Below are 15,054 nucleotides of genomic sequence, written 5' to 3' on the forward strand. Positions count from 1 at the left end.
TCCATCACCCGCACTGACGCATACCAAATATCTTGTTCCGACAACAAGCAGCTCTGCACGGATTTTACACGGATAGCGCTCTCCGCACACATACGACACGCGGTGTGAAATAAAGAGAAACAAGGATGGCCAAAGAAGCCAGCAGTTTTAATTTTTGGAAGATGTTACAAACTGTAATGAAGAAGAGTATACAGTGCATGGTTTTGGGTACCGAGCAAAATATTCGGATACCGGGGGGTTACCGAGTTTCTCGTTACCCCACGAGAAATCTACGTACCGAGCAAAAAAATTCAGAACTTTTTGAAAATTTTGAATTTATACGTTCAGAGTCTGGTTAAATAAAGCAGGATCTCAGATAAAAGGCATGGGCAGCCGTGGTCTACTTGTATTCGCGTGCTTCCTTATCCATTAGTGCGGTCGCGTGTTAGAGTCTTGTGCATTCCCTTTTTACCACCCTTTTTTCACCCTTTTCAGTGTAAAAATGGGAGATGAGCAAAAAAATAAGACCACAATGGGATTCGATAACACGATCTGAAGACAAAAGATGGATATGTACGCCCTAAACAACGCGCTAGGCTGTAGTTGCTGATTCAAACGGGTGGGGTTCAGAACCAACATATAGCATGGTAAAAATTGAATTTCAACTCAAATTTTAAATTACGTACGAAAATTTTCCGGTATTTTGCAGTTACCGTGGTAACCACGAATTCCGCTGCCCCGCGAGAAAAAAAGTCTACTTGGGATCCAAAACCTTGATACAGTGCTGGCTATTACAGACCAACTTGTGGTAGAAAGATAGCATAAGCTTCAAAATATAACTGAGTTATTATTAAGCAGGACGAAGTACGAACACACTAACACCTCCAAAGTTCCACGCTTTAAACGGGACGAACAAACTTAAACAGTGGATCAGTTACAATACATACTCGAGCAGAAGAAGATAGCATAAGCTTCAAAACGCAACTCAAACTTCGAAATCCTGTGATGTGGTACCATTGAACCCTTCCGGAGGGACGTCAACCCCAGAGGAGGAATAGGGCCGCTCCAGAATACCGGCATGAGTGAGAAGCGCCCAGAGATGTGTCATGAACTCACCGCCGGCAGCCAGCTTCTCCGCGTGGATCTCTGCATTGTCGGATGGCGCCAGGAAGAGTATGAACTCTGCCCAAAAGTCAGCCAACACCTTCCAACGCTGTTCTTCGTCTGGAACCATGTCCCTAAGTTCTCTCCCAAGCCTGGCTCCCATATCTAAGATTGTACCGTTGATGCCATGCAAGCCCGTCATCAGCTTCTCACATCTACTGCTCAGAGTTTCACAGCCGGCAAGGTGCTGCCGAGCCTCCATGATAACAGCATCAAAGATGCGTCGTGTGTCATAGCCGTGGCCAGGTAGCATGTCCGGAACAAAAGCGACCAAGTAGGCGCAGTAATCCGACAAGCTCATGGCAACAAGACGGTTGACGTTGCCCTCCAGGGACACCTCATTGCGGGAGATGGTTGTGGCGATATGCCATACAAGGATCGTGTGGACATGTGTTGTCAAGGAGCAGGCCCATGAGAATTGGCTACCCAGCTGATTTGAAGAGAGTGCTGCTTGTCCATTTTCTAGCTTGCCGTTGTTGTTCTTGAACCGAGAGAGGACATGCACGATGACAATATTTGCCAGTTTTATCTTTTCCCCAGCCCTCTGTCCTTTTCTTGTAGTCTAGTGCATTCCACGGATCATAGTCGAAGTTGAGTAACAGAGAGTACTGCTTGAGCTTTCTTTCCCAGGTGTTTCTTGCTATGGGGCGTGAATTGTTGCTTGTTGTTCGTGGCGTTGTAATTTCATCCCTAATGTTTCGGCAGAGTTCCTCCACTACTACCATCCTATGAAGAGTAGTGAATGGGCTCGCCATGCATACCAAAATTAACTTGGCAATCAGAACAACGGTAACCCAACGAATAATATCGGTTCCATTGACCATTTGTTTCAAATTGCTATTGTAGTGCCTGCTAAATGCTTCGGAAGTGCTGTTCCAGTAGATAGCTGTTGATAGAGCAATTCCAGAATAGAACCAACTCAACAAGGCTGATTCCATCCTTGTATAGAAGAAATCATACAAGAATGACAACTCCTCGATAACTCGAAAAGCACGAACATAACTGCCAATGCCATTCTGAGAGAGGAGCCCATGAAGAACGAGATTCAGTGTCTTCTCAAGGCCAGCTTCACTGAGCCGATAGCCACAGAATCTCCGTTTCATTAGTTTGAATAATGTGAAGGAGAGCGCAATATCCTTGTAAGCTTCCGCGGTTTCCCTGTGCCTGAATCTGTGTGACTCAATCCATCGCCAAACAAAATCAATGGTGATATATTTGTTGGTCACCTCTTGTAATTCAACTCTGTACTGAGGTGCGGTTGGAAGCAAGGAAGCTAGTCCCATTTCCCCGTCAAATATGTAGCTGTACCCCTCCATCGTGCTTGGATCAACGACCTCCTGAGCTAGCTGATGCTCAACCACCATGTAATCTGCAATCACTTTAGAATGGGCCACCAAACCACCCTTTCTGCTTGCATCTCTTAAATTCGCAAACTTTAGGATTGTCTGAATGATGCTGTAAATAAAGAAAATCCATATGGTAATGCTGTAACTCTTGTCGCCACCGCTACCATTGACGATCAGCCATAGCACCAGAAAGATCTGCAACACTTGTTGCGCAAGCATCCTTTTCCTCTGCTCAATATCATGGATACTGTAGACGGAGAGGGAGCTGGAATTTACTTGGGTCAGGAGGACGATGGTGCCCCAGAAAACGAATGTCTGGTCGCGGAATAGACCAGCCTGCAGCAGACCGATGGTGTAGGGTGCCAGCACAGTCGACAGTGTGTACACTGTCCAGACAAGGAGGCGGAAGAACCCGTGGCTGTACCGCCGGCGGAATGAGCCGAACAGCTCGAGGAGGACCCACGCCAAGGTGCCGAAGAGGACCAGAACTTCTACTCGGACGAGCCGAGCTCCGGTGCTGCTGAAGAGCTCGGCAAATATAGTGGCGGTGTTCTTGAGCTCCATTGTTTGTGTGATCAACTGGGAAGCACCACTCTAGATATGTTTCTCTCCAGTTGGGTCATTCATGGGGTACAATGCAACCAGGAAAAGAAAGGATATCTTTTGTCATATTTTCAGACCTGGCTGACAGCTAATTATTAAAAGTTAACAGACGCATCAGTTGTGCAACTATGCCTAGGCCTGGTCCTGGTCCTGGGGATTAATATATACAAAGGTCAGCTTAATTTGGTAGTGGTAGCGTTGGGCATTGACAAATGGCAATCACATTCAGAGCAAATTACTAGAGCATATCTGCAGAACAAGTATGAGTTGTGGGTAAGGATGCTTTTTTTTTTGTTTTTTGCGAGAGGATGGTCAATTGTTTAAGCCATTACTTTTTAAAAAAAAAAAAGAAGGATGACCCCCGGCCTCTGCATCCACTTTATTGATTATCCACGAGGACCTTACAAAGTATTACAACAAAATGCCTAAATCCGTCATCTTAGCAACATATGCCACTACTCCTATCCATATGATGAAGGGGTGCTAACTGGGCCAAATACCCGGTCTATTCACCTAAGCCTATCATCAAAAGCCAGAAGCCCCAGCCAAGCCACATACCGAGTCTGGGGCATAAACTGGTCTGACGCACTCACATGTGTCGTCGCCGCCATCTTCCACAGGTCCGTCTTCAGAGCAGATATTGAGGCTTCTACCTTGTCAGGCCACTCCGCCATCGACGCCAGACAACTACCTCCACCTGCGCGAGTCCATCATCACGCATCGGGCGCCGAGTCTTCACTGCACCACGCCGCCGAGATCCGCCGTCATCAATGTTTAAGCCATTACTTAGTTGACTTTCAGTTGTGAAGACATGATTTGGCTAATTCTAATATGATTTACCCCATTGCGAAGAAGTGCTAGCGGCCGGCTCAACGTTCTGTTTAATGTGAACGGAGGCTCCACCGATTGGCCAATCGCATCCAGTTTACTTACTTAGTCCTCAATCGACCACAAGTCTTTTTAATACAGCTAGCTAGCTAGGCCTGCCCCTTTTTTTAAAACACGGTCCTAGGGCCCGATTCATTAAAAAAGGTCGAAGAAAATTGCCCGGTTAACTAATGGAAAATAAGGTGAAAACCGTCACATCACACCCGTAAAGAAAAGGCACACCGAGGACCTGACAACCCACACAAGAACGCACACACGTCGCCAAAGAAAAAAGCGCTATCGAGGTTGTAGCCCGGCGTCATCGTCATCACACCTCCGTGAGGGTGACTCTGACTCCACCATTGACAACCACTGAAGAACCCCTCACCGCAAACAAACGTCGAGGCCTGCGCCGATCGATGCCAAATAGTCAGCCACATGCGCCGGCGACAAGGCAACTCCGATTCTGTCAACGAGCATTCGAGGAGAAAAGCGTTGGGCTTGCACGGAGCCAGCGCCAGAGCCGACCACCTGTCTGATGTCATCGTTACCGCAAGGGCCCTTCTTCAGCAGCTCCGACTCCAGAAAGACAAGGCGAAGCATGGCGACCCCTCGAACATGCCCGAAGACACCGACTACCAAGACCAATCAGCAAGCTAGCTCCGCCCCAAGCCGCCGTCGTTGCCACACAACAAGCCACCAAACATCCACATAGCTGGACGGACACCAGCCAACCGCAATGCTGCGAGTGTCCAGCCTATGGAATGTGCAAACGGGATCCAAAGCTCTTCAAGGCGACGCCCCCAAGGTGGAATCTACGATGACGATGTTGTTGCCCGACACGGCCGGCTCTTAGGCTTTCACCTGAAGAGCAAGATCCGAGGATGGGCAGACACAGGGCTCCATGACAACGCCTCCAGGGAGGTGAAACGATGTCCACACACGCCGACACCGCTGACTGGGAAGATGGAAAACTTTCGCCTGGAGCACGCGACACCACCCGCACCCCCCTTCACAACACCTCCACGAAGACATCGCGCCAGCATCACCGAAGAGCCACCACGGACCACCACACTCTTTGTCACTGCGCAGCCGCCATTGAGCAGCACCACCGCATCAGGCCAGCCCACGGCGAGTCAGAATGGAGCACCACCTTGCCGCCGACAAAGTCGAGCAGCACCACCGCACCGCAGCCCGTGGCCCATAGAGGTAGGCCAGCAGAAGCCTGCGAGCAGAGGACCGGGGGGGGGGACCCCAGCAAGGCTGGCCGAAACATAGATCCGATGAGGGGAGCCCCGCATGCCGTCGCACGAGCACGCCACCGGATCCGCTCCACACCGCGCCTGGAGATACCGTCGGAGGAACCATCCACCGGATATGCGCCCCAGGCCACCGGATCCAGTCTACTTCACGCCCGGAGGAGCCACCCATCGGAACTACGCCCCTGGCCACCGAGTCGCCGCCGCCGGCCGTCGAGCAGGACCTAGAGGTGCCTTCCCTCCACCAAAGGGCGCACGCCGTGCCATGCCGCGCTGCCTCGAGCACGAGCACCCGTGCAAGCGCGCACGCCCGACCGAGCACCCAACGGAGTGAAACAGCCCGCGCCGCCTGTTAGACTTCGTATTGTAGCCCTACTGTGTAAACCATACCGTATTGGTATTGGACTTATACATCATCATCATTATATATATAGAGTAGCACTATTCTAATCCCGGGATTAGAATAGTTATTTGGATCACGGCACACCCTATAAGGCCCGATCAGTTGCTCCCGAACTTGCCGAAGGAAAGAAAAACCACCAGCCCACGAACTACCCAAATCATCATGGAGCGCCCACCCCAATTCCCCCCGCGCCGCCCGCTCTGGATCCCTCGCCGCCGCGCCTCCCGCGCCACCGCCTCCCTCCCTGCCCCGCGCCGCGGCTGGGCTCCCTCCAAACAACCGCCGCAACCGGACCTCGCCATCGCCGGACGCCGCCGGTCCGGCAACCACCGACGCCGACAAGATACCCGGAGCGCGCATCGGATCCCGCCTAACCGCCGGTCCCCGCGACCCAGGTGGCCGGCGGAGCGGTCAAGCTGCTGCCCCTGCGGGAAGCCCGCGTCGGATCCCGCCTCTCCCCATGTGCGCCGGCGTCCACCGCTAGCCCCCAAGCGCGCCACCCAGGGGCCCCATCCCCAGACACCATCCTTCGTCGTTGGCGCACCATGGACGTTTTCCTCTTCTGCCTGGAAATTCTTCTCCAACCTCTTGCCTCGCCATCTTGGCGTTCCTCTTGCTAGCCTGCCCGTCCTGCAGATTCAGCTGGAACATGCCTTGGCCTGCTGGAAGTGGCCTCGACCTGTAGCTGGGCGCCCACCGCCACAGGTGTCTACCACCTACAACCGGCGCTGCATGCGCAGGCCGTTCAACTTTGCCATAGTAGGCCGTTCAACTCCGCTCGTGCTCCTTTGGGATGATTTGATAAAAGTTCATTTTGCAAAACTTCACTAGTTCATACAACAAAACTAATTTGTTTGCAGCCATTGCCTCCTCCAAAGCCAAGCTATTATACAAAAAAAGCGGTGATCTTCTCATGAGCACTGCCCCAACAGGAACATCTCTCAACTACTATAGTACCTTAGTGTGGAATTTATGTAGAGAACAAGTTCTTATTCTATGCTCTGTATATGCTTGTTTACATTGTCAATGAGAACGAATACTTTTGTTCTTCAGCTTGTTTTGAGGATGTTTGATTGTTATTTATTTTTTGCAAGTTCAAAACTCCAAGTTGTGTATCAGTATAGTTACTTAGCTATATTGTTCTTGTAGGCACATATTTGAAGAGTTAAATAAAATGGAAAAGGAATGCATCAGTATAGCTACTTAGCAGAAAATGGTCAAAGAGTATGTTGCTTCGTTGGTTTTTTGTCTGCTTGTATTTGAAAAATTACATCAAAGAAAATTCAGCAACTTGTGCACATATGAGGACAACGTGGGAACAATGTTCTGTCCACCATATGTTTTCCCAATGAGTTTGTTTGTCTTCCATTTTGTATGTTAGGAAAATTGATGCCAAAATTTTTTGTCTTAGAAAGAAGTTCAAATAAATAGACTGGAGAAGGTCACATGTGTGTAACGGGAAAAAGTTTGTGGTTTGAAGGAGGACTGAAGTTCAGCGAGATGTGGATGTGAAGGTTCAGAGATGTTTTTTAGTATATTCAGACATGTTCTTCCTCTCTTGTTTTTTATTTCTTAACTTATTCATAATTGATTAGATAACTTCTAAGGCAACATGTGGTTGTCTGAAAAACTTATGGACTCTTGTGTGTACGTAAAACATTTTGATCAGTATACGCTTTAGTTTATGATTCTTTCTTTCCACTATCACTCAAACTTGGTGTTCCTAAAAAAATATGGTGCACCTCCCGTTTGCTGAGTCTTTGTGCCCACAATCTTGTGGTTAAATGACCTTTGTGAAATGTGATGATTCTTCGTACACTAGTTTGTGCAAAAGGAAAAATAATATTCAGATGTCTACATCAAAACTCTAGTGCATAAAGCAGATGTTTTGTGTTTATCTCTAAAAAATTGCCCACTGTTGCAGGCCGGCTTTGCCTGCTGCAACAAAAAATAATTATATGTTTTTGCCTAGTTTAGTCAGTTGTTGGAACCAAAAAAGAGGCTGAAGGTCAAAATGTTTTATTCGTGAAGGTCAAAAGTATGTTAAGTATATTTTCTGGAACACTGACACTCTTTGTACATCATGTTGTCAAGTTATTCACACTTGCATTTTCCAGAACAGAAAAAGAAAAGATAGGGTGTTTTAACTTAGTAACCCGCCCCAGCCGACACACCACACTTCCTTCTCTGGCTGGTGTGTATTTAGATAAATGGTTGCTAGAAGTTCAAGCGCTCGGTGAGGAAAAGTTCAAAAAATTCTTGTGAGAGGTTCACCATGTATTTAGATGTCCAAAATACGTTAAAAAATGTTGTTTTTTGGGTTTTAAAATAATCTCTCAAACAAGAGAGAAGTTCAAAATGATAATAACCAGAAGTTCACGTACTGCATGGTGTGTGTTTCGTGTAATAAAAATACAATAAAGTAAAACAGAGTGAAGTTCAAACAGACATGCCCCAGAAGTTCAACTACTACACACAGTGCAAAAAACAGCACGTCAAAAACAGAGTGAGGTTCAAACAGACATGCCCGTGAAGTTCAACTACTTCACGCAGTGCATTTCCGTTCGCGATGAACGCAGAAATCATGATCTCACCATTTTCTAATTTACCTAAAAACTACAGGAATATCATTTGTGTAAGTTTCAAGTCCTCGGTCGGAGAAAGTTAAAAAAATTATTGTGAGAGGGGTTTGTACAAAAGGAATATCATTTGTGTAACACTGACTATTGATGAGAAAATTACAAAAGAAAATACGTCACAGAAGTTCAACTGAAAACAGCAGGAAATTCAATTACTACAGTGGATGAATTTCATATGAAAAACTTTTAAAATTGTCATGAATATGAAAAAACGATCAACACGGGAAAGTTAAGTGCTTGCAGCAGCTTTCCACTGGTATATCACTTGCTCAATTTCGGTGAGTGGATGGAGAGTTACGAGCAGTGGATGGAGACCTACGAGCAAAAAAATCACGTGAAAAACAGAGTGAAGTTCAGGTACACGCGCCGAGAAGTTCAGATTCTTCACGCGGTGCATTTTCGAAGAATCTGTTTCGCGATATAGGTAGAACGCATGATCCCGCCGTTTTCGAAATTACTTGAAAACGGCTAAGAATCAGAGAAAACCATCAACATGAAAAAGTTTCGCATTTTTCGTAGCTTTTCAACGGTATATTATTTGCCCAATTCTGATAAAGTTTGTAGAAATTATGAAGAAAATACGTTTTTTGCCATTTTCGAAACTGATTTAAAACCGTAAAGAATTGGGAGAAACAATACATACCAAAAAGTTTCGCATTTGTTCAATCTTTGCAACGCCATATCATTTGCTGCATTCGGACGCATAGTTAAAAAATTAGCTCGAAAATACGAAGTTGGTAGGACTTGGAGCATTTTCTAAATTACTCTTAAACCATTCAAAATTAGAAAAAAAAATTACAGATGAAAAAGTAGCGCATTTTCATAAGCTTTCCAACTCCATATCATATGCCTCCATTGGATTAGCCGTTTAGAAATGACATCGAAAAAACGAACTCAGCTGTTTGGTTTATGAAATTTTACGTTTTTTCAAATTACTCTATAACCATAGGGAATTAGAGGAAACTTTCAACATGTGGAAGGAGCGGTTTTGCAGCAGCTTTCCAACGCCATATTATATGCCTCATTCCGATAAACGGTTTAGAAATGCGATCGAAAATACGATTCACATTTTTTGTGCGAAGAAAAAATGGTTTTCAAAACTGCTCTTAAACCGCTTATATTTTGCCAAAAATTTAATTTGGGTCATGATACTGATGTCCATAGCTTTCCAACGGTATATCGCATGCCTCATTTGTGCAATGTTGCTGGAAGTTCAACCTAGTTCACAGGGAAATTTAACGTACTATTAGCGAGGCAGGTCAGGTTGTGATCAGAATAGTGTATATATATATATATATATATATATATATATATATATATATATATATATATATATACTCACATTCTCAATATACTCTTCCGTACTCTTGGGAGTATGTACTCCCATTCTCAATATACCTCATATACGCATTAATTATACCTCTTTATTATTCTCAATATACTTCATTAAATATTCTAAGATACCCCAATATGAGTTTAGTTGAAAAAATATCATCTGCGACGTACTTTTTGTAATATACCTTTTCACGTACAAACACATCAGTATATATGTAAAATATTTAAAAATACATAGACTCACATGAATTTTCTCATGAAACTCATTCTGGGGTATCTAATAATTAGTAATGAAGTATATTAAAAATAATAAAAAGGTACAAAAGATTCATCTATGTGGTGTATGAGGAGCGGAAGTACGTACTCCCAGGAGTACACAACCATTTTCCATATATATATATATATATATATATATATATATATATATATATATATATATATATATATATATATATATATATATATATATGATAGGCCACCCCTTTGAGGGTTGAGCCAGTTCCCCCAAAACCTACGTTTTACATGGTATCGAGTCTAACCTAGGTCCTCCACCTCCACCCCACCCGCCGCCGCCGTACCTAAAACCCTAAATCCTAGGGCCGCTGCCGCCGGCACCATGACCGCTTCCGCTTCGGCCGCTGCCAGCTCTGGGTCTATCACCGCAACGCTTGCCGCCCTCCTCAACCCCCCCTCGCCCTCTAGCTCTGTCAGTGCATCAGTTCTTCAGCACCACCGCCGTTTGCTCCATGTTTTCAGCGCTCATCCCATCGTCACCGCCTGCGACGGCCTCAGCACCAGTCGCGCCGCCGCCGCCCGCGATGGCCCCTGCTGGATCATCCTCGACACTTGCTGTCATCTCGGCGACCTCGGGGGAGACACTGCCCGCGGAGCCACCCGCGGCCTCGCTCATGGCGCCGCCCGCGGCCGTGCTCCCGATCGTTCCAGCGCCTCCACCCGCGGCATCGGTCGCAGCTATGGTCCCCGTCGTGGCTCCGCCGATTGCCGCCCCTGCTGCTGGCGTCGTCACGCCCGCCGGGCCGTTCCACTTCGACAACCTGATCGCCATCAGACCCACGCCAGACAACTACTTGTTCTGGCGCGCCAAGGTCCTACCGCTGCTACGCAGCCGGTCCCTTCTAGGGTTTGTTGATGGTTCGCTACCGTGTCCTCCGCAGGTCATCCCTACCGTCCACGGCCCGGCCATCAACCCGGAACACCGTATGTGGGTGCAGCAGGACCAGGCGATACTCTGCGCCATCCAGGGATCCCTCGGCGACGGAGTTGCTGGCCTCTGTCTCTTCGCCGCCACCTCCATGGACGCTTGGACGACTCTTGAGCACGCCTTTGCCCAGGTCTCCACTTCCCGCTCGATGGCCCTTCGCAGCGAGCTCGCCGACATCAAGAAGCTAGACTCCTCCGCCATGACGTACTTCAACAAGATGAAGGTGCTAGCGGACACGCTCACCTCCATTGGTCGGCTGCTTAGCGATGAGGAGTTCGCTGGCTTCGTCATCAAAGGTCTCGACGCTGAGTATGACAATCTCACTGAGGCCGTTCACAACACCAAGCCAGCGATGCCTCCTCACGAGCTCTACTCACGTCTCCTCTTCACCAAGCAACATGTCGAGGCTCGTCGCGCCTCCACCAACATCACTGCCCAGCCGGCGGCCTTCTGGGCTTCTCGCGGCCAGCGCCCTCCTGCCCCATCGTCTGGCAAGATCACCCCTCTCCCTGCATCATCCCTGGGTGGGGGCCCTAACACTAGGGTGGTGTGCCAGTTGTGTGGTCGTGAACGCCATGTCGCCTCCAAGTGTCACCGCCGCTTTTAGAGGAGTTTTCTCGGCATCGGTAATGATGGCAAGGGCAATGAGCGCTAGTTTGCCATGGCAGACTTTGGCCCCCCTGTCGCCGCCCCGGCTGCCCACATCGCGGCCAAGGGCAAGGACCAGCGCATTGAGAAAGGATACACACCATCTTACCGTATTGATCCAACCTAGTACATGAACACTGGCGCCACGGATCACATGACGAACGAGCTCAACAAACTCTCCACCTACCAGCCCTACTATGGGCACGATCAGGTTCACACCGCCAATGGCGTAGGTATGCCCATCTCTCACATTGGCCAAGCATCTCTTTTAACTAGTCATCCCTCTAGGCAGCTCCATCTTCGTAATGTTTTACGGGTACCCTCGGTAACTCATAATCTTTTATCTGTCCCTAAGCTCACCCTTGATAATCATGTCCTATGTGAATTTCACCCTTTTAATCTTTTTGTTAAGGATCGAGCAACTTGGGACGTTCTTCTTAGTGGTCGGTTGAGCCAAGGCTTGTACCATTTGGAGGATCCATCCGCCCCGTGCATCTTCAGCGGTGTTCGTGTGTCGCCTTCCCAGTGGCACTCTCGCTTTGGTCACCCCGCCTCACCCATCGTTCGCCACATAATCCATCGTCATGAGCTTCCATTAGTGTCTAGCAATAAAGAGATGTCCGTGTGTGATGCCTGTCAACAAGGCAAGAGTCATCAGCTACCTTTTGTTTCATCTACTAGAGAAGTAAGGAACCCTCTTGAGATTGTGTTTTCTGATGTGTGGGGTCCAGCACAAACGTCTTTTAGTGGTCACAACTATTATGTCAGTTTTGTTGATGCCTATAGTCGCTTCACGCGGCTTTATCTTCTTAAGCGCAAATCTGATGGGTTTGATATATTCATTCAGTTTCAATTGCATGTTGAACGTCTACTCAAGCATAAAATTATCCATGTTCAGTCAGATTGGGGGGGGGGCGAATATCGCAACCTCAACACTTTCTTTAATAAGCTTGGGATCTCTCATCGTTTATCATGCCCGCATACACATCAGCAGAATGGCGCTGTTGAGCGCAAACATCGCCATATAGTTCAGACCGGCCTCACACTTCTTGCACATGCTTCTATACCCTTTCATTTTTGGAGTGATGCCTTTGCTACCGCGTGTTTTCTCATTAAGAGATTACCTACGCGTGTTCTTAATATGAAAACTCCTATTGAGCTTCTCTTAGGTGAAACTCCTGACTATACCTTTTTTAAGGTGTTCGGGTGTGCCTGCTGGCCTCATCTTCGTCCTTATAATGATCACAAACTTGAGTTTCGCTCCAAAAAGTGTGTGTTCTTAGGGTATAGTTCTCTCCATAAAGGCTACAAGTGTCTCCATGTCCCAACCAATCGAGTCTACATCTCTCGGGATGTCGTTTTTTATGAGACCGTCTTCCCCTTTTCTGCCATGCCTCAGTCATCCACCACAGCACCATCTATGCATTCATCTCCTCTTATGCCTGGCCAATTTGAAGATGTTGCATATTCGCCTGTGTTTACCTAATCATGGTGCAGGAATTGGACGTGGAGCTCGCCTGGAACTCCTCCCTGACAGACCCACTACGTCGCCCGTGGCGCACGTTGATCGGCCGGTGCATGTGCATGCACCGCTTCCCGCCCTCGGCCCCGCACCAGGCGCCCTGTCTCCAACCGTGCTTGGGCCGGAGCCCATGCTGACTACTGCGACCGGGTTGGAGCCCGCGACGGCCTCCTCTGAGCAGCCTCCGTCGCCGCCTCCTCGCCCGGCCTCCCCTCCATCGTCGCCACCGCCATCCACGCGAGCGTCCCTGCTGCCTCCTTCGCCCGGGTCTGACGAGGCTCACACGCCTCTAGGGTCTACATCGCCTGGTTCGCTGTCACCTGGCCCGCCATCACCTGGTCCGGATGTCTCACCGGGCCTGGAGTCCCCTGGATCGGCCTCACCTGCTCTGGACGTCCCGCCGGCTCGGTGTTCGCTCCTTCGCGGCGTCTTCACACTCGCAGCCGCAGTGGCTTTGTTCGTCCCAAGGAGCGCCATGATGGTACGGTCACATATCTTGCTGCTTGTGTGGCTCATGCTGTGGATGATCCAACCGCCGAACCACGCAGTTATCAAGCCGCTATGAGTATTCCACACTGGAGGGCTGCTATGGAACAAGAATATCATGCTCTTATGAAGAATAAGACCTAGACACTTATTCCCCCTCCGTCTCGCGTCAACATCATTGATTCGAAGTGGGTGTTCAAGGTGAAGAAACATGCAGATGGTTCCATTGAGCGCTACAAAGCGCGCCTCGTGGCTAAGGGTTTTAAACAGCGTCAGGGTCTGGACTATGAGGATACATTCAGCCCAGTTGTTAAGCCTACCACTATTCGAATTCTTCTGTCTCTGGCAGTTTCTCGCGGATGGTCTCTCCGCCAGCTTGATGTGCAGAACGCTTTTCTTCATGGATTGCTTGAAGAAGAGGTTTACATGCGGCAGCCGCCTGGATTTGTTGATCACACTCAGCCCTATCATCTTTGTCGTCTGACGAAGGCTATATATGGACTGAAGCAGGCTCCTCGTGCCTGGCATGCTCGCCTGGCTTCAGCTCTACACACTCATGGGTTCATTCCTTCGACGGCTGATACTTCACTGTTCTTGTTTCAGCGACCGAGTGTGACCATGTACCTCCTTGTGTATGTGGATGATATTGTCCTAGTGAGCTCATCTCCGACGGCTGCTGATGGTCTTGTGACTGCGCTTGGTCATGATTTTGCAGTTAAGGATTTGGGACAACTTCATTTCTTCCCGGGTATTGAGGCTGCTCATCAGTCTCGTGGTAGTTTGGCTCTCACCCAGAAGAAGTACTCTGATCTCCTGCGCCGTGCTGGTATGCTCAAGTGCAAGCCATCGCCCACGCCCATGTCCTCCAGTGACACTCTTTCAGCTGCTAATGGTGTTCTTCTCTCTTCTGAGGATGCTACTAAGTACAGGATTATTGTTGGTGGTCTGCAGTATCTGACAATCACGCGTCCTGATCTCTCCTTTGCGGTTAACAGGGTCTGCCAGTATCTTCATGCTCCTACTGATGTACACTAGTCTGCTGTGAAGCGCATACTGCGTTATGTGCGTCTCACTGTCTCCTTTGGTCTTCACTTGCGCCCCAGTTCCTCCGGAGTTCGTTCTGGATTCTCTGATGCTGATTGGGCTGGGTGTCCAGATGACAGGCGATCCACGGGGGGACATGCTGTGCTCTTGGGTCCTAATCTGATTGCCTGGAGTGCACGCAAGCAAGCCACTGTTTCCCGTAGCAGCACAGAAGCTGAGTACAAGTCGGTTGCCAATGCGACTGCCGAACTTATATGGATTGAGTCCCTACTTCGAGAGCTAGGAGTTGCTCAGCCACATCCTTCGGTCCTTTGGTGTGACAACATCGGTGCTACGTTTCTGTCATCAAACCCGGTGTTCCATGCACGGACTAAACACATTGAGATTGACTATCATTTTGTGAGGGAACGTGTTGCACAGAAGCTACTACAAGTCAGGTTTATCTCTTCAAAAGATCAACTTGCAGACATCTTCACCAAGCCTCTACCTTCTCCCATGTTTGAGGTCTGTAGGCGCAATCTCAACCTCCTAGATACT

General features: G+C 48.4%; 1 protein-coding gene and 1 pseudogene across 1 annotated transcript; one reads left to right on the top strand and one right to left on the bottom strand.

Annotated features, from left to right (window-relative positions):
* Positions 1–964: 964 nt before the first annotated feature.
* LOC147962327 (uncharacterized) lies at positions 965–3,059 on the bottom strand (annotated as a pseudogene).
* Positions 3,060–10,815: 7,756 nt separating this feature from the next.
* On the top strand, positions 10,816–11,424 carry LOC147962328 (uncharacterized). Its single transcript, XM_087534146.1, has one exon. It carries the CDS (start codon positions 10,816–10,818, stop codon positions 11,422–11,424), a length of 609 nt encoding a protein of 202 aa, XP_087390272.1.
* Positions 11,425–15,054: the final 3,630 nt, after the last annotated feature.

Source organism: Triticum urartu, chromosome 7A (genome assembly GCF_056163025.1).
Source record: "Triticum urartu cultivar PI428250 chromosome 7A, HENAU_Tu73, whole genome shotgun sequence".
Lineage (NCBI taxonomy): Eukaryota > Viridiplantae > Streptophyta > Magnoliopsida > Poales > Poaceae > Triticum > Triticum urartu.